The 24,540-nt window shown below is 38.0% G+C and overlaps 1 protein-coding gene across 2 annotated transcripts in view; it reads right to left on the reverse strand.

Annotated features, from left to right (window-relative positions):
* pot (zona pellucida domain protein papillote) overlaps window positions 1-24,540 on the reverse strand; it is an 85,671-nt gene that overhangs the window by 1,335 nt on the left and 59,796 nt on the right. The window contains exons 4-20 of one of the 2 annotated variants that reach the window (XM_076133123.1): window positions 17,187-17,325; window positions 13,897-13,980; window positions 10,482-10,619; window positions 9,969-10,111; window positions 9,369-9,571; window positions 7,620-7,784; window positions 7,058-7,214; window positions 5,640-5,796; window positions 4,485-4,595; window positions 3,749-3,858; window positions 3,452-3,566; window positions 2,985-3,144; window positions 2,448-2,671; window positions 1,897-2,121; window positions 1,434-1,582; window positions 772-903; window positions 266-396 (exon numbers count right to left, since the gene is read on the reverse strand). In XM_076133123.1, coding sequence (XP_075989238.1) covers window positions 266-396; window positions 772-903; window positions 1,434-1,582; window positions 1,897-2,121; window positions 2,448-2,671; window positions 2,985-3,144; window positions 3,452-3,566; window positions 3,749-3,858; window positions 4,485-4,595; window positions 5,640-5,796; window positions 7,058-7,214; window positions 7,620-7,784; window positions 9,369-9,571; window positions 9,969-10,111; window positions 10,482-10,619; window positions 13,897-13,980; window positions 17,187-17,318 — 2,536 coding nt within the window. In that variant the 5' untranslated portion in view covers window positions 17,319-17,325. The remainder of the gene's footprint in view (window positions 1-265; window positions 397-771; window positions 904-1,433; window positions 1,583-1,896; window positions 2,122-2,447; window positions 2,672-2,984; window positions 3,145-3,451; window positions 3,567-3,748; window positions 3,859-4,484; window positions 4,596-5,639; window positions 5,797-7,057; window positions 7,215-7,619; window positions 7,785-9,368; window positions 9,572-9,968; window positions 10,112-10,481; window positions 10,620-13,896; window positions 13,981-17,186; window positions 17,326-24,540) is intronic. The other variant, XM_076133134.1, reaches the window with a different exon arrangement.

Raw genomic sequence — 24,540 nt, forward strand, 5'->3', positions numbered from 1 at the left:
GTAAACATATTGCTGCATAGTCGAATAACAGCACGATTATTACAAGGCATCAAAACCCGTAAATTTATCCGAAAATATTGGTAGACATGTTCTTTCTTTTTCAAAGTATCTTTTCATTAAATTAAGACATATTTCATACGAGTCTTTCGTCATAACTTTTTCAACCTGCATACTCTATGACCATGCGTTTTATGGGTGCTCTAAATGGATCCCAGTATGTCATTTATTTTACTTCTGCAAAGTCAAATTAGTTGGTATATCTTACCTCTGATCCTGCGTCCGGGTGTAGGTGTGACGTCACCCTCGGGAGCGGTCCACTGCTCCACCACCTCAGTGGCAGACCGCGCTAGAGACGGCTGGCTCACTGAGCGGTGCAGCGAGTTACGACCCCATGACCTGGTGACACAACAAACAATTTAAGTATAGTATAAACAATAATTTTGTAGGTACTGCTTCGGAGTACGATTAATATTATTGAGAAACATTTCCAAATAAGTTAATTGTCAACAGATCTTTTCAATTCTCGGTAATTCTACACCATTTTATTCACGAAGAAAATCAAAAGTCAAATGCCCTCGTAACCATTTTTATATATTTTTAAAAAAATCTAGGCAAACAAGTAGTGAGTTTTGTTGACCAATCTCACACAGAATAACGACCGTTTTACCCGAAATCATTTGAGCAGTATACCAATTCTTTCCTTCACTGATTGTTCCTATTTGAACCTCATGTTTATTCCCACAAACTTACATAACTTGAATGAATACTCACTGGCTCTGATGGAAGGGGTGTTCAGAATCGCTATCATCATCATAGTATCGTCCGAGCTGAGTGCCCGCTGACACCTCGGAGTGTGTGTCCGCCTGCTCGCGCGCGTAGTCCACCATCATCTCAGACATCGACCTGCAAACAAACAAATATATTAGATACAATTTATTACAGTCGGTACCATCAAGTATCGAGAGTTTGGAATACAAAACGTACTGCAAAAGTAATTCCTGCTCTGTCCGCTAGAGGCGCTGATCGGGTCATCATGAAAAAATTGTCGATAGTTAGCCGGTTATCGGTAGTTGAAAGAAGCATGTAATCGTCCTGCTGAGGTTAACTAAAGACTGCCTACTTCATTTTCCGACAACCATTTAAATTAAGTCGCACAACAATTTATGTGTATCAGTCAATAGCCGCATACAATCCTTCTAAATGAGCAGTTTGTATTAAAACTATATCAGCTTAGCCTTTCTTTCAAGCTATGTTGGAATCGGCTTCCAGTCTCACCGGATGCAGCTGAATACCAGTGTTACACATGGAGCAACTGTCTATCTGATCTCCACAACCCAGTTACCTGGGATATAACGCGATACCTTTCGGTGAGACTGGTTGTCAGACTTTTAAGTTTTATATAATAATTATAGCTAAGTTGTTGGTGTGTTTACCTCATATCAACATGGTCGCTGCGGTAGGAGGAGCGGCGTGATCGTTGCGGGTCGCGCAGTGACGTCGCGTCACTGTCGTACTCGTACAGCGTCGGCAGGGAGCTGCGACGAGAACGGGAGTCCCACTCGGTCTTCTTGCGGTAACGGTTCTAGAAAAAACAGGAATTATTTTTTTAAATTTTCATGCTGGTTTCGTCTCAACTGCCCAGAATGCCTCTGATGGCTTAAAACACTAATAGGTTTTTATCGTAATTGTCTAAGCGACATTAAATGATTTACATGGGAAAAAACGGAAAATAATACTACAAGTTTATTGTAATCAGTTTTAAAAGTGGAGAAGTACTAATCAGGCAGGACAAAACTTTAAAGAGCTAATAACAATTGTTTCAATTTGATTCGTGAATAAACATTGGTTCGAAAGCTAAAAAGGAATCTGAGTCATGTTATATACAAGTGAGCCTACCTTGGGCTTGTCGGCGGGCGGCGCGAGTATGCGTATGATGACGTCCCACTTGTGCGGCGCGTAGAGCGGCGCGAAGCGGTGGTCGTGCGCCACGCGCGTGAAGTCGTCCCTGGTGCTGGCGGCGGACAGCGCGCGCCGCAGCGTGCTCTCGTGCGCGATGAGCTCGCGCCAGCGGAGCCGCTCCGAGCGCGTCAGCCGCCACGAGCGCTCCGTGTCCAGCAGCACCTGACACCACGGGGGAGATTCATATTGAATGCCAGACAATAATTCAAGCGAAGATCGAACCAACCGATTAAATATTATAGATACCCTTGCATTATTAAGAGTAATGCAATAGCGATTGAAATGACCAAACACTTTTTGGTCTTGCTCAAATATGAATTGAAGTAATTCAGTCGTTAAATGAAATTATAACATATAAACGTCTTATTCAATCGTACACTCGTGGACCTCCTGTTAAAAAGAATGGAGAAAATCACAAAAAACATTTCTACAGAACAAAAAACTTATCAAATCAGCAGCTATAATAAAATCTAAAAAGTAATTATTACCTCATCTTGCGCTTCAATCTTCAACACCCTGGTGAGTACACTCCAGTTGGCAGGCACGGGCGGCGCGGGGGTCGGCTCCGGCACATCCTCGTCATCTTCGTCACGGAACAGAGGGTTGCGTGCTGGAGGCAGCTCCGGCAGGAGGGGCAGGTCGGAGGAGGCCTGGTACGACTGGCTCGACTGCTTGATCAGCTCGGGGGAGAACAGGTCTGGACCACCTTTGCCTGGGAAGAAAGGATCTTTAAGTAAAGAACAGAATTGAAATTTCCAACTTCGCGTTAGATTTAACGCAGTGGTGGCTAATACAATACTGATTCTATTTAATAGTCTATAAGCTAATGAGAAGTTAAGCAAAACCAAATTATGTATAAAAATTCTTGCATTCACCACAACATATAACTTTATTATAATCAGAAACTCCGATATCTTAACCTTTTAACATTGGAGTATAACGAAAATCACAAAAAATCGCATCCAAACATCGTTATAACATCCAAAAAAAAGACGTAAATATTCATAGCAGGTACAATTTCTTACCGATATATTTCTGCGGCGGCAGTGACAGTGGTACTCTCTCCATCTTGGGCGTGAGCGTCATGCCCGACGCGCTGCTGATGTCGGAGAAGTTCTCCCACTGCGCCTCCGGGACCGTGTGGTTGCGGATTGTCACGTCAAACTGTGGCGGGGGAGCTGGCACCTGGACAACCAGAATATTTTAATTGGTACTTATAATTTTTTTACAGCAATTTGAAAGAAGTACTCTGACGTGTACAATCTACTCAAGTGCATCTAATACCCAAAAATATGCAGAAAAAACTATGTCACTGCTACCCTACCGATACAAGACTAAATATCAAAGTAGAAGAGACCTAAATCCTCCAGAGGAACTCGATATCGATGTTTTGGTGGATGAAGATTAAAACAAAATTATTAACGAGAAGTCTAATTATTTATGCGTAGTGTTGATGATTTGTAGTTAGGACAAGGACTGAGTTAAGCCATACCTGTTTGTATTCCGTGACGAGTCTCTTGTGACGCTCGATGTCTTCGATGGTTTTCTTTTCCGTGATGGTGCGGAGGAACACGTCATCCACGACATGAGAGGTGATCTCCGGTTTCCTGTAAATGCAAAATAAAATTTACTATAAGAAACAGTTATAGCACATCGACCATTTCAACTGCTTACATACTCTACTTTGACACCAGTTTTTGAGTTGACTAAACATAATGAAAAAGAATCACGACTAAATTTCTTAGCCTCCATCTGCATCATCCTACAAAGATAAAGAATCGGTACATACCTGGCCGGCATGATGGGTGTCTCCGGGATGGGCTCGAGGCTCTCCATCAACATCTCCTGTTCCTCAGTCTCCAGACGCTGGCTCATCATAGGAGGTGGCGGAGGAGGTTTCTGTACAAGAACCGAATGTTAACTTAAAACGGCATAAATGGATACGGTTTTGGAAAAGCTTTTTTCATCAAGAAGAATAGTCTTTTTGATGAAATAGCTAAATATATTATTGCTTTTTTTCTGTCGTGTGTATGCAAATAAAAATATCTTCCGATTGCTAAATTAAAGTTTGTTGTCAAATTACTATAACTCGGCCGTTACAAACGTGCGAACAACGTCATAATCAAAAGAATCATAGGAATGTGACAATGTGTAAGTGCGAACGAGAGACTGCGATAAAACGACATGACTTACTTCACACGTTTGAAATGGCCCTAGTATAGTTATTATATTCATACATCAAACATACATAAAACAGGACCTCGCATTTTTAATTAATTAAAATAAAGAAAAAAATATTTTGTCTAATGCTTATACTGACTTGAATATCAATTTGAAAGTAGGTAAGAAGATATCGAGAAACTCTTCGGTAGCCGTTAACCCATTTTTTTATTACCCCCTTATGTTTCCCACTGCTGGGCAAAAGCCCTCCCTCTTCCAAACCTGTTGGTCCTGAGCCATATTCCGTCAAAAAATCAATGAATCATTTAGCAAAATTCTTAAAACCGTTTTCTTTTACAACATACCTTGATATGGAACATCCTAGCGTGTGAGCTGTCAGTGACTTCCGTGACAGAGTGCGTGTCTGTCATCTCAGTGTTCAGCGAGACGATGGACCTCGGCCGCCTCGACCACTCCTAGTTAGTCACACAATGATCGTGGTACGGTTATCGTGAATAAGTGATGTTAATACAAACTGAGACAATGGTTCTATCTCTTTTTAACATGAGGAAATTGTGTGTTGAAAAGAGATAGAAATTGAGAGCGTTTATTATGAAGGGTTTTTTGAATTCTGTGAGTGGTTGTGAAAATGTTTGAGTGCATCGTAATGATTTTTACCCGACTGTGAGACGCAAAGAAGGGTAATGTTTTTATGAAGGTGTAAGGAATTGTACGAGTGTTCTTTTTATCATTACGATTAATTTTGACTTGAAAGAGTGCTTATGTAAAATTGTGTTTGTGATTCGTGCTCGTAAGTTATTGTGTAACAAATATTAAATCTAAATTATACTAGACCATGCATCATTAAATTAACGATACTTTTGTTGTTGATATTAATATGATCGTCACTTTTTCACAAAATCTATAGGAGATAATGTCAAAAGTGCATTCAAAGTTAATTCAAGGATTTATTAATAAAAAACTCAGATATTGATATTGTATTAAAACAAGTGAAGAAATTAAGTATAATAGAACTTCGGAACGACTGACTGAACTCTTTCTCGACAAGGCTTATATAAACCAATATATTTTAATCAAGAATACTAGCTGAACTTTTGTCCTCGCAAAATATCAATCAGGCGTAACCAAAATATTAAAAGAATAATCCTAACCCCCGCTTTCTGAGATACATTTAGCGGTAGTTTATCTATTCAAACTGTCATCTATATATCTCGCTAAAACTCGTGAACGGCTGGACCGATTTGGCTAATTTTGGTCTTGAATTATTTGTGGAAGTCCAGAGAAGGTGTAAAAGGTGAATAAATTTAAATACTCCGTATTAAATAAAAACAAGAAAGCGTGAGCGGAGCTGCGCGGGGCAGCTATTGTTTACATAAACTTAAACGCTATTGTATACATAAACTACCGCTAAATGTACCTCAGAAACTGGAAGTAAATCGTGCAATATTAAAACCCAGTATTATCCATAAATAACACTCTCTATAGTAACGGCTACATACCTGTTTCTCTCTATGTACTTGCGAGTAGACGGCGGGCGGGCGCGGCGGGCGCTCGGGCGGCGGCAGCTGCGACGCGCGCGCTGGCAGCGGCAGTGCCACCGGGGATACTGTGCGGACTGACTCTTGGCGTTCGTGCTCCTCTGTCATTAGGGTTTGTCTGGAGAAGAATAGAGTACTTATTTAGGCTATTTGACTCACGATAGATTTAGCCGCAGTCTTCTTCTTATCGTATGGTTTGCGGTCAACCTAGTGTCAACGTTGTTCAAGCCGCCTGGAATGCCTTTGACTTGGCTTAACGACTGTTATCTTAGTAGACAACAACCGGAACCGACTTTTTACGTGCCTTACGACGCACGGAGACGCCCAGCTATGCAATCACCCATCTAAAGAATGACCGCGCCCACGGTTGCTTCACCCACAGATCGTTGTCAGACCGGTGAGCGCAACTCAGACCGGTGGCTATAGGCGCCTCAATGCCTTAATGGCTATAGCCGCAGTGCTACGTTGGACTTGTGTATAGCAGGTAGGGAATGCAATCCCGACTCGAGATCGTCAACTCGAGATCCCTCGCGATCAGAAATATCAATCCCGCGGGATCCCGAGATTTTCGGGATCCCGTCTAGTTAGTAAAAATAATACAATTCGAACGGCTTGTTTAATGTAATATGTGTGTGATAGTGTGGTGAATGCAATAAATTATTATTTGAAAGAAAATAAAAGCCTTTATTTTTCAATATTACTAACAACGTAACATAATTAACAGGTGTAATAACATGAACATAATCAAAAAAGTAGGTGTAGCTCCAGGAGATCAAAATAAAAAGTAATCACATGGCATTTTGAAAGTAGCCTCTTAAAATACAAAGTGTATCAATAGTACGAGCTTCTAATCGGCATCTTAAGTCTATTGCAATGTAGCCAACTGCTGAAAATGCCCTCTCCGACAATCCCGAACGGGATCTCGTCATATTATGCTTCGGGATTGATCCCGAAAAAATACACGGGATCTCGCGAGATCGGGATCCCGCGAGATCGGGATTGCATTCACTAATAGCAGGTGAAGTCGCACCAAAATACACAAGCTGCCTAAATAAGTGCAAGGATGGTAGTTTAATTTGTATTGGTAAGTATAGGCCTTTTAGGCCACGAATGAAGGTGTTACTTCGTGACAAATATTTCTGTCTAACGGCAACCGAATATAAGTAATCTGATTAAACTGAAAAAATATGAATATGTGGGATAAATTTCATAATACAATTGAGAATAAAGCAAGGGCAATCAATAACCCACATTAAAAGCTACCAATTTTAATGTCACCTGCTGTTCCCGAGATGGCGCTAGTAGTAGTTTTATATGTTGATTGTAACTTTATTTAGCAGACAATATTGATCTGCAAGTGATGAGAAATAAAGGCTTACCTCATGCTACCACCATCAGTCTCAGTAGCAGTGATAGTGGAGGGCGGTGAGGGCGGCACGGGAGGTCGTTGTACGCGCACTCGCACGTCGAACGCGGGCGCCGCGCCCGACACCAGGCGGGCGTTTGTGGCGAGTGTCTCGCGGGTCTCGCCGTAACCTGTATAATAAGAATATTTGTACTATAGAATAGTTACGACATAGAATAATTAGAAAATTTGTTTATGTAACTTATAAAGTTACATTAACTTGTCTCTTGTTTGATTAAATATTCATACCAATAAGGGTATTCAAATATTAGGGTAGCCTGTCTGCTATGCTTTCACAGATAAACGAGAAGTATTAAGGCTATATTGTTTTAGGAAAACTACCCCTAAAGTTATAGGAGGCGCACGCGGGTCGGTAACTTTTAATGATTTCTAAAATAGACTTAGTAAAGAACGATAAGGAAAGTGATTTCAGATACAGAATTTTATAAACAGTAATTATCTCTGGTCTTTGCCTAGCCCTATGGGAAAAAAGCGTCATTTTATGTATGTATGTTTTATAATCAGTCAGTTCTTACCTTCGCTATGATAAGACTCGTCCATGGTGAAGGCCTGGTTGGTGTGCGTGGCCTCCGCCTCGCTGGGCGTCTCGGAGGGGTAGTCCGACGGTATCGTGTCTGATGCCATGCTCACTGCTTCGGCCGCTGGTGGGTATACCGGGTGCGCTCGCGGGATCTTCACCTCTGTGGAAAACGTATAAGGTTTAGTATTGTTTGTATTTAAAAAAGTTTTATAAGTGTCCGGCTACTGCCAGATACTGGTCTAGTCAATTTCATTCTGCTAATGAGAACATATTAAGAGAAATTGGTAAGCCCCTAAAGTGGCCAACTTTGAAATAGAACCCAAACTTGTAATCAGTAAAAAAAATACTCTAAGATTATGACCAACTACACTACAGTGATCAGTGGGCCACTAAAACACGCGCCTATAATTCAATATTATCTTACAGAATAGTGGTCACCGGTCTCGTTTCAATGAATGTCAACCGCATGTCAATGTCAAAAATCTTTAGTTTACCAATATTGTTACCAAGTTTGACAGTTACTTAGTGAACACAATTGTTACTAGGCCGCGGAATAATTAGTTTTATTAACATATTGGCAAAAGTTAACCAGGCTTTTACCCAATTTTGCGTTAATGCGTAACCGGGCTACAGTTACTCTTAACTTTGGTAGGCTGATGTTTCTTTCTTAGGCTGCGTTTCCACCAGAGATGTGCGATGGAAATGTGTCGTGCGAGGATGTCTAGCTGTGCTGTGAAAATGTGTGGGTGTTTCCACCAAAGCTGTGCGATGAAAATGTGTCTACGAGGATGTGTAGCGGAACTGTGAAAATGCGCATTATGTGTGGTGCTGATGCATTCTCTGTAGTGAGTGTCTTCCTTCTTGATAATGTTCTCAATCAAATTGTGTAACTCATAAAAGTTACTTCTAGATACTCGATAAGAATTTTCGAATATTTCATCATCAGCCGTATAAAAAAAGGTAAAGAATTCTCCATGTAAACGATGATATTTAATATGGTTACGTATCCAAAACCTGTGTGTTCTTCTATTGTTTAAAATTATAGAACTAATAAACTCCGTATCTTCTGCTTCCATTTCTTCATCGCAAATTGTTAAATATAAAAGTATCTTCTTTTTCCAATTATCCATATCTATTTTACGCACTTCTACTTTCAACAAACTCCGTCTATGGACTGGCTGGTACAGTATGCGCAAACCTCGCAACACATCCTTCTCAACACATCCCTCGCACACATCCCTCGTACACATCCCTCGCACACATTCCTCGCTTGTTTTGTATGCGCAAAAATCTAGCTCCGCTGAGCCGTTTCCACCAGAGCTGTGCTGACCGAGGCGAGGTAAATGAAGCGATTCTATTGGTTCTTTACAAACACATCCCTCGCTACGCATCCTCGCACATCTCTGGTGGAAACGCAGCCTTAGACTTTTATTCCTTAAAATTATAAACTAGACCATTTTTTGTCTACAGATCCAAATCCTGTTGAGTCATTTAAGCCACCAGAGGTCAGGGGTCAAACCATGGTTTGTCGACTAAAATCTTATTTAAAAATTACAATGATCTTTTTCCTTTAAAGCGACTAGACACGCGAAACAATATCCACGACAATGTTACCGCCACTGATCACTAGTCGTTTACTGACCGACGCTACAACTGACTGTGTCGCTGAGATCAATGTTTCAGCACAGTATAACACCAAATATATACCTTTACATTAATCTAAATTAATCTGTATTGTCCTCACCTTGTATACTCTCCCTGCTGACAATAGAAGCTGAAGAATCATCAATGAACCTCCTCGGCGCGGGCAGTGCTCGCCTCCTGAGACACAGGTACGATACTCCGAGACCCAGGAGTAGCAGCGTGAGGAACAGGATCGCGCAGATTATCATCAGGATGTGCGTGCCTGCTAGTGGAGCCTTCGCGGGGAGAGGACCTGGCTCTGGGCTGTAGGGAAAATTCGGTGTTAGTTAGTAATATTAGTCTTCTCTCTTATATTTTATCACGATAGTACACATTGAAGCTGGCCAACGGCATTCTAAGGAGTTTTGATAAACACTTGGTACAAGAATACACTCTTTTCGGGCCCTCTTGTAGAGCTGTGGGACAGTAGTTCTAGTACTGACGGCTTTACATACTCTCTGAAAGGAGTATTCCTATACGTATTTCAAGAGCACCATAAATTTATTACTAAAAAATATTAATCTTAAGGATTAAGTGAGGATCTTTTGATGATATTATCAGAGATTTGATTTCGAGATGGCTGAAGACTAATTTTGTACATAGATGCAGAAACCAGATGCAACGCTGCTATATATATAACAAGCATAGTAAATATACTCACGTATTAATAAGAGGGATGGGTACAGGTTTGGGCACGATGGGCGGAGGATAGCGGCACACGATGGTGATGACCTCGTCTCCGTCCATCTCCAGGCCAGGGTGGAACCGCACCACGATGTTGTTCGTGAACACTCGGAGAGGATCCTAGGAAAAAAGTATTTAGTTAAATTTCGTATTCATACCCCATAGAATAGATTGTATGCCATCTTCCTTATCAAGGCGAACGGTTAGATAAATTATTATGTAATTAATCAACTCTATTTATGTGTTAATGTAAAGAAAGTATTTGTCGTTTCCAAGACGCTTTGGCAAACATATGATTTTTTTATTTAAATTGAAGAGACGGCAACCTATGGTGAGTAAAGGCCGGAATTCCGTTGGAAAGGTCGGGAGTTTGAATTGTCTTCTTTAATATACGTTTGAGGTGATAATAGAAATACCAATATTGCTACTACTACTAACTACTACTAGTAGTAACTGTAATATTGCTATAATAATATTTCTAGAACATTACCTGTTTAGTACCACATCCTTTGAGCGGCAGTTCAAGTTTGTACGACAGCGCTCCTTTACCGCGCACTTGACATGCGGAGTTTCTGTCGAAGTCCGCGTACGCTATGCCGTAGAATTTCTCGTTGAATTTCATTTCGATCTAAAATTAAGGAACAATACATCTTATTTGTTATATTTAATAAAAGTTATGGAAACAATATCAAAGTTTTGCTTAAAAAAATTAGCTGCAGTACCTATTTCAAAAATTAGACGTATTTAACCTGACTACATCTAGAAAATGGTCATATCTCCAAAAAATCTTACAGCACATATTTTCGCATACAAATATCGGTCAAAGAAACTGTTTGCCTGATTCACTGAACGCTCTAAGCGAGTCTGAATGTCTTCAATATCCTAATTCAAAATTATAATGTTCTGTGCAAAGATAAAAAACCAATTTATAGCTAGGATAGCTGTTTTCTGAATAAAAATATTTTAAACTCCACTCCCGTTACTTGTTTTCAAACTCCCGTTTTCTCTTATTAACTCGGGCTATAAACTAATACAAGCCTCTAGTTCTTAGAACTATAAAGTCAATAGTCAGCAGATAACGAGATAACCAAAGCGACAAGTTTACAAGCGACTGTAAGGAATTTCACGTATCTAAAGGTAACATTCGGTTCTTAGCGACCGCGACGCGCGACCGCGACCCGCGACCGCGACCGGGTCGCGCGACCCACTGCTTAGTATGGATTTATATGGAGTACTAAACAAATCTAGCGACCGCGACGCGCGACCGGTGGGCGCGGCTAGAGAGCAGAGTGGGTCGCGCGACCCGGTCGCGGTCGCGGGTCGCGGTCGCGCGTCGCGGTCGCTAAGAACCGAATGCTACCTTATGGCACAAATCTTTGTCGATATACTACTGCCATCTAGTATACCACGGCGTTTACTTGCTGAAGGACAAGTCTGTAGAAACACAAGCATAAGGATTAAGTGAAAAAAGCGTAAATAGGGAAATAATGATTTAAGTTTGAAGAGAGGTAGAAATTGGAAGGTCCCGAGGAGGACCAGTTTTTTTGAGCGGGAGTCCGTCGTTGAAAAATGTAGCATACAGGGCTTCAAATACCTAATTTTTATTAAATTCTAGTATAGACTTTTTCGACACTAGTTTTATGTATTTTTAAACGGCCGATTTCTTACAGATTAGAATACTTTAAAATTTTGTATTTATTAAGGAATTTAGATGCTATTGTTTGTAGGACATGTCAAGAATCTAAAGTTAGTACAGCGTTTATCCATTCTTTCTATGAACAATACCTTGTAATTATTAAAGCCCTAGTAAACGTATACATAAAAAAGAATGTCGTTTAGGCTCTAGTGAACGACTATATTGAATTTAGTTTTACCAGGAATATCTAACAGGCGAACATCATAAATAAATAACTACTAAATGGTATCATATATCATAAGTTATTGCATAGTATGAAAAAACTATGTGAAACTTCTAAACACATATTATATATTTAATTCCGTAATCGAACAATAGATGGCGCTATCACATTGAACATGTATCGCAGACAACAATAGCGTGAATATTTAATTGATTCACACAATTTTAATAAATTCATTACAAGATGATATTAAAGAAACGTTATAAAAACTAGGTAAAGTATGTAATAACATCACGCCTGTTATGCCCAAACGTGGAGGCAGACGTGTCTCCTACATTTCGCCTTATACAATTTTAGTCCTACGTAATAGGGGGGAGCATGTTGCCTTATACCGGACACGTTATCAAACTCTGAGAGATTATGAAAGTAACCTATACATTTAAAATTATCTTTTATAAATGAGAAAACAACAATAGCAGTTTGCCCGACCAGAAAATCGTTCCCTAGTTATTATCAATCGTGTATATGTTACTGTAAAAGCCCGAACTGTGGTAAATCCTAAGATTTTCCGGTAAAACCTAAGATTTACCAACTCTCAATGGTAAAAGTCCGAACAAGCCAGAGTTTAAAAACTATGTTACGATATATAAAAAAATCCTTCTTCATAACTATGTTTATAACTATTTCACGGTATAACTATAAACAGTGACATAGTTATAAAGAAAGAGTTTTGGGCAAAACGACATGGGTAGGTTAGGTTAGAAGGCTAAGGTGGGAGCGAGCGAAGCGAAGCTCCCACCTTAGCCTTCGTGGTTATTTTTTTTTAACCACCCAGAAGGAGGAGCCCCGCGAAGCGGGGCTCCGGCGACATCTCGACATCATCAAGGGAATATAGGTAAAAGTTCGAAATAAAAGAATTATTCGGACTTTTACCATTGCGAGTTGGTAAATCTTAGGTTATACCGGAAAATCTTAGGATTTACCACCGTTCGGGCTTTTACAGTAACATATACATGAACAACTTATTATACCTTAAGTATGAGCAGTGATAGCCGAGTGGTTTAAGTTGGCACCTCCCACGCAAGTGGTCGCAGGTTCGAATCCAAGGCAACACACCAATGACTTTTCGAAGTTATGTGTGTATTAGAAATAATTGTCACATGCTCCAACGGTGAAGGAAAACATCGTGAGGAAACCTTGCATGCCTAAAAATTTGTTTAATACATTTATTGAGGGCATGCAAAGTCCCCAACCCGCACTTGGCCAGCGTGGTGGACTCAAGGCCTAACCCCTCCCTCATTACGGGAGGAGACCCTTGCCCAGCAGTGGGACATTAATGGGTTAAATTTATTTATTTATTTATGAAAAAGTGTATAAAATACGCCCACTTTTTCACGCCCGCTTACTTAAATCGCCCCTTTGGTTAAAATGTTGCAATGGCCGAATTCTCAAACTGATTGAGAAGTCATGCATGCCCGATCAAGGTAATACCCGAGCAAATCATATTAGATATTAATCGTGCGACTCGAATATTTTGAAAGAAAACGGTAGCTTCTATTTAGCATACACCCACGATAACGAACATTTTTATATTTTTCTGTAACTTCGAGCATGTTATAATAATCAAATTTTCCGAAATTAACACTCTTTTCTTTAATGAGACGCGCCTATTACCAAATATCAGGCACATTACATAGCCGAATTACTTGCAATACATTTTTTTCCCGATAATCCACCAATTTACATAGTCTAATCAAAGACTCTTTCCCATATAAATTATATCTAGTGACCATATAAAAAGAAAATCTCATTACCGTCCCACAGCTGGGCAAGGGTCTCCTCCCGCAATAAGCGGTGGAAGGTATCTAGTGACCATAAAAATATATACTTCGGCTTAATCGGGATTCGAACCCGAGACCTTATGACCTGTCGCATACACTTCCACTTGAATTACAAATCCCAATAAGAAAACCCTTCATTTAAATCTCAGGAACAAGATAACCCGTACTTCTAAGTAAGTACGTATAAGTATATAGTACTACTGACCTGCATAGAACCAGCGGCACAATTGAGAGCCGCCTTCGTTCTGTTCAAGAATATAACTGGACTGAGATCATCCAGCTTCGTGACCTGAAACAAACGAATAACATCATATAACGTACATGTGGTAAAGGGAATAAGATTCAAATTGGCTTGGAGACTTAATGATGTAGATGCAAGTAGGTTCTGAAAGTAATCAAGGAAATAAAAGAAATCATTGTCAAGTTAAGTAAAAGATGAAGTCTAATTGATGGTTTGTATCAATTGTTATTCATTTTGATGGTTATATGGTCAAAGTTTATAACAAGAATATGTACCTGATTTTTTTATCTCTATGCATCGTGAAAATCAGATGCGTGATGCACGACTACTCTCCAGTTTAGCATCCTAATTATTAGTCTTTGGAATCTTTTCATCCGATTAAAAAAAAAGAGAAGGTTCCCATCTTTTTAATTAACATTAGAGAACCGGCCAGACATCGTCCGGGTATAGCACGATCTAGCGAATAGTTGATAAGCAAAGGATTCTTTAAAACATTGTTTCAACTGTAGTTCTTTTTGATATTAAATGTAAATAATTACAAAACATTATAATCACTTATAATGCCTTTAAACAAATTACAATAAACCACTTTCTCTGTTTTAATCTCTACATAAATATAGTAAACTCGTGCAGTCCCCCAGTTTCCCCCGCGGCAGAAGATCGCGGTAACTATGCTATATTTAGTTGGCTTCCAGTGCACCGCCACTGCTATAAATCTGACCTGCTAATTATTACCTTCGGGCACTTGCTATCGGTCACTGTGTACATTGTACAACGATAAAAATACCACTTTAAACTGGCTGTTTAAGAAATCCAATTTAGAGCTGATCGTGTTTCTCTCAAAGGAATGTAGGCGATAGTAAGGTTCTTTCTAAATTATGTGCCTTAGTAATATATTAAGCAATGGATGGCGTAATATCGTTTATTTGACGCTACTAACAACAAAAAAGTTGAATCGTGGGCTACAAACGAAAGTTATTAAAGTTTAATGTCGTGGTTGCCAGTTGCAAAGATTTTCGCATATCATTTTTAAATCAATAGTACCTACAGAAAGGATAAGCATTCAATACATATTATGTTAGTCTATAATACATTTTACTTTAATATTACACGGAATCTAGACTATTTCAAATCTCAATTTTCATTATCATAGCGTAGGTGTGTGTAATAATAATGGTAATAGTAATGCCAATGGAAACGCACAGTTCCTACAGGCGATCTATCTAGAAAAGCAACAAGTATCCTTGCTCTGGGCACAGAACAATATCTCTCTGGAGCCAAGATGTGGTGACACTTACGATCCGCGTTGATTGCAAACAGTACGCCGATCACGAACAACACGCGTTTTTACATGGACTGATCAGCGCCTCTAGCGAGTGTTAGAGGAACTACTTTTCAAGTGCTTTTTAATGTAAAATTTTCAATGTCGATACTCTAGAATACTGTTATTCATTAGTACCACGAATACGAAATCGTGAGTCAAATCATCTGTTTCAAATAATATTCAAAAAGAAGATTAGCCAGTATCCCTATGCTACACTTTACAAAAGCTACTCTACCATGTTTCAAAAAGTCTATTTACTAAACAAATATTTAAAATACAGTGCAAGTATATCACGGTGCAAAAACGTCTCTCGTCTAACTAAACAAATATTTACAACAGAATACAATTATAGAAGTATCGGAAATCAGTTTATTTCCGCAGCCGTTGAGCAGCGTATTGTTAACCCAGTACCGCAAGTGACCGCAAGATACCGGTGCGGTGACAACGAGACTTGTTAGCGAGTGTACGACAACATGTGCTCTTGCAAGTCGTATTTAAGAGACGAAAATTGTGTTTATAGGGGGATTCACAACTTGTGCATATGTATTATATGAAACTTCTTTCCGTTTTCAGCCCGCGGTTTTGCCCATTTGGAATTTGCTATAATTATAATGCTTCTCTAACACTCCGAGGAACATACATATATTATACTGTATGCCAATTTTTACTTGCGTTTAGTAGTTTCGGCTGTACGTCAGCCAGTCACTCGATAGCGTAAAAGTTTTATATACGTTACTGGATATGTATGGACTTCCGGAACTGTATACAATTCTTAGGAAATGTATGCCATCGTCTCACTGAGTTGCTTCGAAAATTAGGCACAAAAAGGCCAATTTACGTACTTGAAAAATGGCTAAATGCATTGCCTTTTATTACACGTAGTATTTTCTTCTTTCACCTTGACCTAATTGCAACCTAAGTGCAAGTCACTCAACTTCAATATAAAAATCAATAACATAAAAAATACGATCATCGTATTAAATGCTCATAGGTAGTTGCGCTCATCGGTCGGTAAACGATCAGTGGGTTAAGCAACCTTGTCGCGGATGTTCCGTAGATTGGTGACCGCATAGTGGTATTTGAACTGAGAGACTCCATGCTTCGGAGGGCACGTAAAATGTCTGTTTCGATTGTTGTCAATAAGATAACAGTCGTTAATTGAGCCATGTCAAAGGCTTTCAAGTGGCTTGAACTAATTTAACTAATCTTTCACACTAAGTTAACCACTAACTGTAAGATTCAAATTCAAATTCAATTTATTCAAAAAATAAATTTATTAAAGATGAATTAATCGTATTAAAACAATATCAAACATCGAGATCAAATATTGTTCTCAGAATAAAACCAAACTCACTTTCAGTTCTCGAGTCGTGTGTGAATCGACCTCACCAATTATTGCATTTGCTACGATTATTATATTATCATATTTGACAGTTATAATACGACCATGAAATTCTAACAAATTGAATGCGGAAATAAATATTTTTATAACAAAATAACGGATAACTGTGTATTTTATTGTATTGTTAAGATTTTTGACCGATTCAAGATGTTCTTTTGTCGATAAAAAACTGTATTGTTGTTATAAATAAGACGAAATTGACTCGAAATGATTTGGAAACGAGAGGTCAAGTTTAGCTTTTTGTATCCTTTTTGTAGATATTTTCTTTTAGTATGACATTGTGTCCAATAATGGCACGAGTGGCACTTACCAAGACTAAAATATTCTATATAATATTTCAGAATGAGATGTAGATTTTACTGATAGATGTTAATAACTGGTCAATTCAATATTAAGTAAGTAAAATGTCTGTTTTGGAAACTAAATCAAGTATTTGTCCAAATAGCTGTGTGCCGCAAGCACTCCTCTCCTCTCATATTTCTCCCGTTTTTATTATCCTTTTACTTTCTCGCACCGTAATAAACTTACCTTTCCATCAAGTACGGTCTGTTCAGGCAGGCCTTCGCCCTGGTACTCGATGTTGTTCGCCTGGGACCCATAGTTGGACTGCGCCTGCGCAGCCGCCAGCGCGCACGCCAGCACACACCACAATAACGCCATCTCTTATCTAAAACAAACAATAATTACGAATCAATAATGAGTATAAATCGGATAACGGACTTTTGTATGTAGACAACAAATACGACGAAAATAGAACCTATGTTCTAATGACTTTTCCTGTTTAATTAAAAAGCATGGGCTTTTTTCTTAACCGCGAAAAAATGTTTTTATATCACAGTAACTTTTATCAGGCAACAATGTTATATGTTTTTCTATGACTATCTGTATTTAATTTTAATATATTCCCGTAAACCATTAGCTAGATTTCATAACAAACGTAACAATCACAAAACTTGTATTTCAGATCTGAATCTATAAGTAGATATCAATCATCAATCACATTTCCCGCAATTTTCCAATTACTACATTCTTATCCTAGACTACTCCATTCAACGGTGGTAGAAAGCTACTTGTACAAGCCAATAAGTATGAAAGCAAAGAAAGTACAATCTCACGTTACAGCGGGACTAAGAAAATGAGTTTTTGTTACTTTTCTATACACCATCGTGTAAGTTTTCACTTTGAGAAACTCGTGTAAGATTTTCTACTGATTTTTGCTTGTAAACAATCTGTTATCGGTGTTTTATGGTGTTTTTTTCAATTGTTATTTAATTAGTTACATTTTTAATCGATTTAGATGATGTATTGTTTTTGTTTTTTTTTTCTAAAACCTAACAAAATTATGCTTAACATCGCTGCTCCAGTCAGCCTCCAGTCAGACCACGGCGAGTGCAACCTGCGCCGAAACGTTAGGTATTATAAGGTAAAATGCGTGTTTGCGTTAATTCTCGTATTCTATTAAAAGTTATGATAACATCGAACTAGTTGGTAATTTTGCTTTTAAGACTTGAAAATTATTTTGCATAAACAAAAAAAAATGACTGTGCTTCAATTTCACTTGCGATGACCACTAACGCGTCATATCTTGTTTTGTAGCTGTAGCCTAAAGCCCTTATACGAATGAACATAGGTAATTCAAGACATTAATCCGTATAAACAAACAAGCATCACTTTTGTAGTTTTATTAGGTACAAGTACTGATGTACAATCTGTATTACACACTAGGTGTCCCGCGCAACTTTGCTTACGTCACATAAGAGAGAATGGGTCATAATTTTCCTTGTTTTTGTAACATTTTTTACTGGTACTCAGTTCGTATTAGTCGTAGCGTGATGAGCCTATAGCCTTCCTCAATAATTGGGCTATCAAACAATGAAAGAATTTTTCAAATCAGCCCAGTAGTTCCTGAGATTAGCGCGTTCAAACAAACAAACATACAAACTCTTCAGCTTTGTAATATTAGTATAGATAAAAGACTCAAAATATTTATCTAATCGGACGACAAATCATAAAAAAAAATCCCACGCATATTTTGTTTCATCAAACGACACAATCTTTCATAGCAAAAGGACAGTAGGCACGAAATCTTTAACATTTCGACACTAAAAAAACTAGCCAGACCAAACCAAAGCCGTAGCCTGACATTATGAAGTATGAACATAGCACAGCTGTCAAGTATGCAAGGTGGACAAGGATATGGCGTCGGCGGTAACCTTTCACCGTGCAAGGTCGTGCGCCATGTCTCACCGGACTCTTTGTACTGTGATATAACAACATATGGAAGGAATTTATGGATTGTGTATGTCATTTTGGAGATTTTGTTAGATAATATCTGACAAAATCTTCAAAATCTTCCAAAAGACATACAAAATTAAATATTATGTGTGTTGTTTAAGAGAAGATAGGCATCTCTATTAAGTTGAAGGATGTTTGTTACAAAGACTCCTGATAAATTATTTAATATTCTTATGACCAGTTGCCTATCCTATAGTTTTAAGAGTACCAACAATGGCTATAAGTGCGTGGCGTAGTGGTTAAGGTGGTCGCCACGCCACTACCAGTGCATCTTGAGGTCGTGAATTCGATTCCCACTAGGGTGTCCCAAGCTATAAGGGAAAAAATTTTTTTTTTGAAATCTTATACGCATACCCTTTTATTTTATTCTGTTTGACCTCAAAAGCCTAAATAAAAAATATTATAGTGATAACTTAATGTTATCACGTGCCGACTTGACTTCAAAGTTATAAATTAAAAATTTGTATGGAAAAATTATGTTACTTAGTCTTAATTTAGGTTTTGGAAAGAAAACAACTAATAATATTTAAAAGAAATAGTATTTAATGATATTAATATACATCAAGGATCTTCTATATACTTTCTTTTTAAAGTTTTCTTTTTGCAATCAGGGTAAATTTTACGATGTTCTTGTACACAACGTAACAAAAATTGCTTTTGTTCCTCTTCAACCGTGATTAGCCCGTGAAAGTCTTGCATCAACTTAACTGCCCTTTCAGCAGTGTCATTCACTGCTTTCAGTGTTGATAGTTTCACTTTTGCTTCAAGATACGAAGAATTATTAGACCACGAAGCAGGACTTTCTTCGAGAAAACTATCATCAATTTTCAGACGAGAGAACAAAGACTTACTTGAAGACGATATAAAATCTTCTATGTTTTTCTCGTACAATAGTCCGCTTAAATCTTCTTTTGATGGTATATAGCGTTTTTCTTGAGACGAGATACTATCTTTAGATAAGTTTGATATAATGTTTTCCTTACTTTCTTGGCTCACCTCGTCGTCAAAAAGTGATAACATAGATACTTCCTCGGTCAAATACCATAAATGCTGAGTAAACTTCTTCAATACTGCTTTTGATATATTTTTATCAATATTTTCGTAAGCTCTCATGGCTTTCAAAAATGACAAATCTTGGTAGGGTGCTTTGACTGCCGAAATACACTGCATCCATGGCTTGACATAGGATGAAACGATGAACAGGCAGACGTCCAATAGAGCATTCTTATCTTTACTATTAATTTTAAATTGAGAGCTAAGTAACACTATTTTTAAAGAATAGATAGCTCTAGCCATCCATCGAGCTTGGTGCATAGCACCTGGGGGTCGGATTTTAAACTTTTTTTCTTCATCTCCGCCTAAAAACAAAACTGAGAGCTCTATCAACTCACGATAGTCGTCTCTGACAATTGTTTTTGTCAATTCAGAACGGTAAAACGAAATCAGATTCTGGATTTCGCTTAATGTCAGGCAAGAAACAATTTTTTCTCGATAATTTTCGATTTTAGTACTATCGACATTTTTCCAGTTGTCTCGAAATTTTTTGAATAGGGGAATATCTGGGCTTGTTGTCACCTGGCTAATTTTCACTTCGAACGCTGCTTTGAGTACCAATTCATAGATGTGATGGCGGCAAGCAAAAATAAGCACTTCTCTGTTGATCTTTTGCTGCAAAATCACACAAGCCCCGTTGAGACGACCAGTGTTAGAAGCCGTGGTGTCACAGCAAAGTATTTGTACTCTTTCTTCGAGGTTCCAGTCTACTATAGCATTCCAAACAGCCTGGGCTTGCTCACTTCCAGTAGAACTCTCTAAACGTGGCACAGATATAAGCTGCTCCTTATCTTCATAAGAAATAACAATCGGAAGACGTTCTTCTTTTGATTTTCGAGTATCCAAAGCTGGTAATAGTTTGCCATCCCAATGAACAGTCACAACATCTGGAACCTTGTCTTGAAAATCGATTTTTATAGCTTTCGCACGCTCTTTTCGTTTTTCCGTTCTGATTCTTTGGATGGAGGATTTGCTAATTGGAAAATCGTCGACATTATGTCCCAGCGCCTCAATAGTAGCTTCTAAAATAAACACAGAATCTCTCATACTCAATTGACATCGGTCCAATGCTGCTACTAACTTCGGGGTAATAAAATTCTTCCGCACTGACTTACAAATTACAGGTTGCACGTTTTCAATGGGCGGGCTATTGGAACTTTCTTGCAAGGTCTCGCAGTCGCTAGAATCTGAAGACGAATTAATCGGTAAAGGTTCAATAATCGCCGACGAAGTCGACGCAGCAAAATATTTAGCACGGCGATTCTCTTCCTCAATAGATCTAAGGCGCGCCCTGTCCTCTTTCTTCGTTAACTTTTTGTCGACTCCAGTTAGATGGCCCGGCCGACCAGGCTCTCTCTGGTGCTGCAGGAAGATTTTGTCTTCATCTATTTTTATCATAGTCAACGCATCAGCGTGAGCAATATCAAAAAGATTGTTCAAATTAGCAACAAACTCTTCGCGACGCCGTTTAAACACATCTTGAGTTTTCTTAGCATTTTTTTGCAAGTCTCTCCAAACTTGATATAAGTTTACAAGTTTTTTTATACAGTTTGGCAATGATTTAGTAGGTATTCGTGCCTTTTCCCAAAAAATAATGCACTCGCGTATCGTTAGATTTGCACTCTCATTTACCTTTAAATTTACTTCGCGGATATTGTAAAACAAAACTGCTAGAACTTGCCCATTAGAGGGAAGTTTTGAACCAGTTATTTGATGTTTTACGTAACCAATTAAATATATTTCACTCTTTTTAGAACTGCGCAATTCGACTGACATGTTGATTATTTGAAAACAATGCAATAAATGATATTAAAACAAGAAACAACACGCACTGATATTTGCAAGTCCTTACGCGCTTAGGAGTTCACGTAGTAACATGTTTCGATACAAGTCGGCACGGGTTGCTGTTATCCGAAGTACGTGATATTTATTTTAGAGTTATATTACTACAAAACGAATAATAATTGCGGGTATGCGTCGAAAAAAAATCACTTTGATTTTTTTGGGACACCCTAATTCCCACGTGGAAGATATTTTGTGCGATACATAAGTAGTAGTTCCGGGTCTCTTTTAACTTTGTGTCCGTTGTTTGTATGTTTGTAAGAGTCCCCGCGACACAAGATCAATTCTTACTTCAAGTTGTCAAAATCAAAATTAAAATCAAATCATTTATTAATTTAGGTCAAGTGCTGACACTGATAGTCAATGATACAGAGAGTGAATTTAGCGCCAGTTCAGAAGGTAGGGCCAATGAGAAGAGCTGGCAAGAAACTCCTGGACACTCTTTATAATCGCCAAATGGTTTTAACAATATTTATGCTTGGTATAAAACATTGATGACGTAAATAGCTGCTACCTACCAACACTACCGAATACACTTTGGTAACAAAAATTAAATCAATATATTAAGGTGCTAATAAACAAAAGTCTTTTGAAAAAGATAAAGACTTTGCTAAGTACGCCATAAAAAATAACCCTTATTTTAAGAAACCATCAGATATGAAGGGAATGTACACCGGAAATTAAAACTGTACTTTAATTGCTTTATATTCATCCGAATACGACTGTGCGGAGTGAGCAGGGGTGTATGATTTGTATGCATTTGTGTTATGATGTAATAACACCCTTGTGCGAGGCGCGTAATAAGTGGGTACTTTATTTAATCATCTTTACTTTGAATCGTAGTTGTGGTTATTTGATTTTATAGACTTTTTTCGTTTGGTTTTGTACCCTTTTTGTTTTGTTATTTTGTAATGAAAATAGTTATATTTATAGGCAGTCGTGACAATAAAAGCATTTTTTTTTAATTTAACAAAGGTAAAGTAGATATCTTAACTGCAATTATTTCGGGAAAGAATCGTACTCGTTTCAAGCTTATGAAACTCTGTGCCGAATTTTCGCCTTCGAAGGTACGAAAATTCTTTATTTTATGAGATTTAGCAAAATATAGATTTCTTTGAATTATATGTCTTTAATTAACTTTTCTTCTTCTCTTCTTGTCCTTATCCCACCGTTACGTGGGGTAGTCAAAACATGTCCTCTTCAAAAACATGCTGTTAATAGATTTGCCTGATGTTTTTACAACCAGCCACCTGCCGAAAACCCAGATATTTGATCTCTGCATGCGCAGTTTGAAAGCCGGACTCACGAACCCGTAACAGAAGACAGTAGTGGAAAAACATTCCCAAATATAAAAATGCATATCAAACCCACAAAGTAGTAAACAACAGTGGAACAACATTGGACCCAGGGTATGTTATGTAACAACACGCAACGCTTAATCAACTCACGTGATGGCAATAACTGGCAATAACAGATACTCGTGTCCATGTGTCCATGTGTCCATGTGTCGATGACGCCCTCTGTGCCAAATATGGTGCTTATCCGAGCGGGGTGTTATTAAACGACCTTTTTTTTATAGAGAGTGCTGTATTGAACGAAGCGGGATTTTGAAGTGGCTTTTTGCCCAACGACGAAAGGAAGATGAAGTGTTTTTGTTTATAGATTTCATGATCGTTAGTAATGAGGCTACGGGATAGGTTTCGTTCCGAAATATGCGTTTGTATGGATTGCATTAAATATAAAAATGTTATGCAAAAAGCTGTAATTAAGTAATTAGCTAAAAAAAGCTCGATAAATTTGTTTAATTGTTTCGATATTTTTTTAAATGTTATATTACCGCAAAGGTACATATTTTTTAAGATGAAATGGTTCATAAATCTTTTTAAATTTAAATAATGTATAGTACTCACACCATCTAAACGAGTTTGCAAAAATGTTAGCAAAGACAATTTAAGATTTTAACGTTGTATACATTTGCATAAATATACGAAATAAAAAACGATGATTAGAACTTATTTAAATTCCTACTTAACTAGATTTTTATATCATTTTTGCCTGGAGTAAAAGATTACGGCTACAATTTTGAAATAATTTAATTTAAAGAAAAAAAAATATAAAAATGTATACTTTCGGGCTGTGCGGAAATAATTAACATTTTTACTTAAGCGGCTCGGTATCCGGTAGACCTCAAAAAAAGTCTACGTTACGAAACCGTTGCGATGCTGATATATGAAATTAATTGGTTAAAAATCAAGTATAGCTACCTGGCATGTTGCACCCGAAGGTATAGGCAGACAACACAAAAATATGTCCACATTTTGTAATATGTAATTTTAATGTCTAGTACATAAAAGCTTTACCCTCTGTTTTTTTTTACCCGTTACTATCCCACTGCTGGCCTCCTAATGAGGGAAAGGCTCAATCTTGAGTCCTTCATTACATGAGGCTAAAATTAGCTTGTCTATTGAAATGCCAGAGTACCACAACTAAATTATTTGTAGGAATCATTAAACCTTATGACCTGCGCCTAGATTCCCTCTACGGCTATAAATTTTTAATTGCATGGCATTTTCCCATGGAGCAGGCCAAAACACACAACTTGGTACATTCCCTACATACTTCTTTTGCTTCATTCAAATCCATACATCTTATCATACATACTTTACAAATTTTATATTTTGCATCAAGTTCT

This window comes from Anticarsia gemmatalis, chromosome 2 (genome assembly GCF_050436995.1).
Source record: "Anticarsia gemmatalis isolate Benzon Research Colony breed Stoneville strain chromosome 2, ilAntGemm2 primary, whole genome shotgun sequence".
Lineage (NCBI taxonomy): Eukaryota > Metazoa > Arthropoda > Insecta > Lepidoptera > Erebidae > Anticarsia > Anticarsia gemmatalis.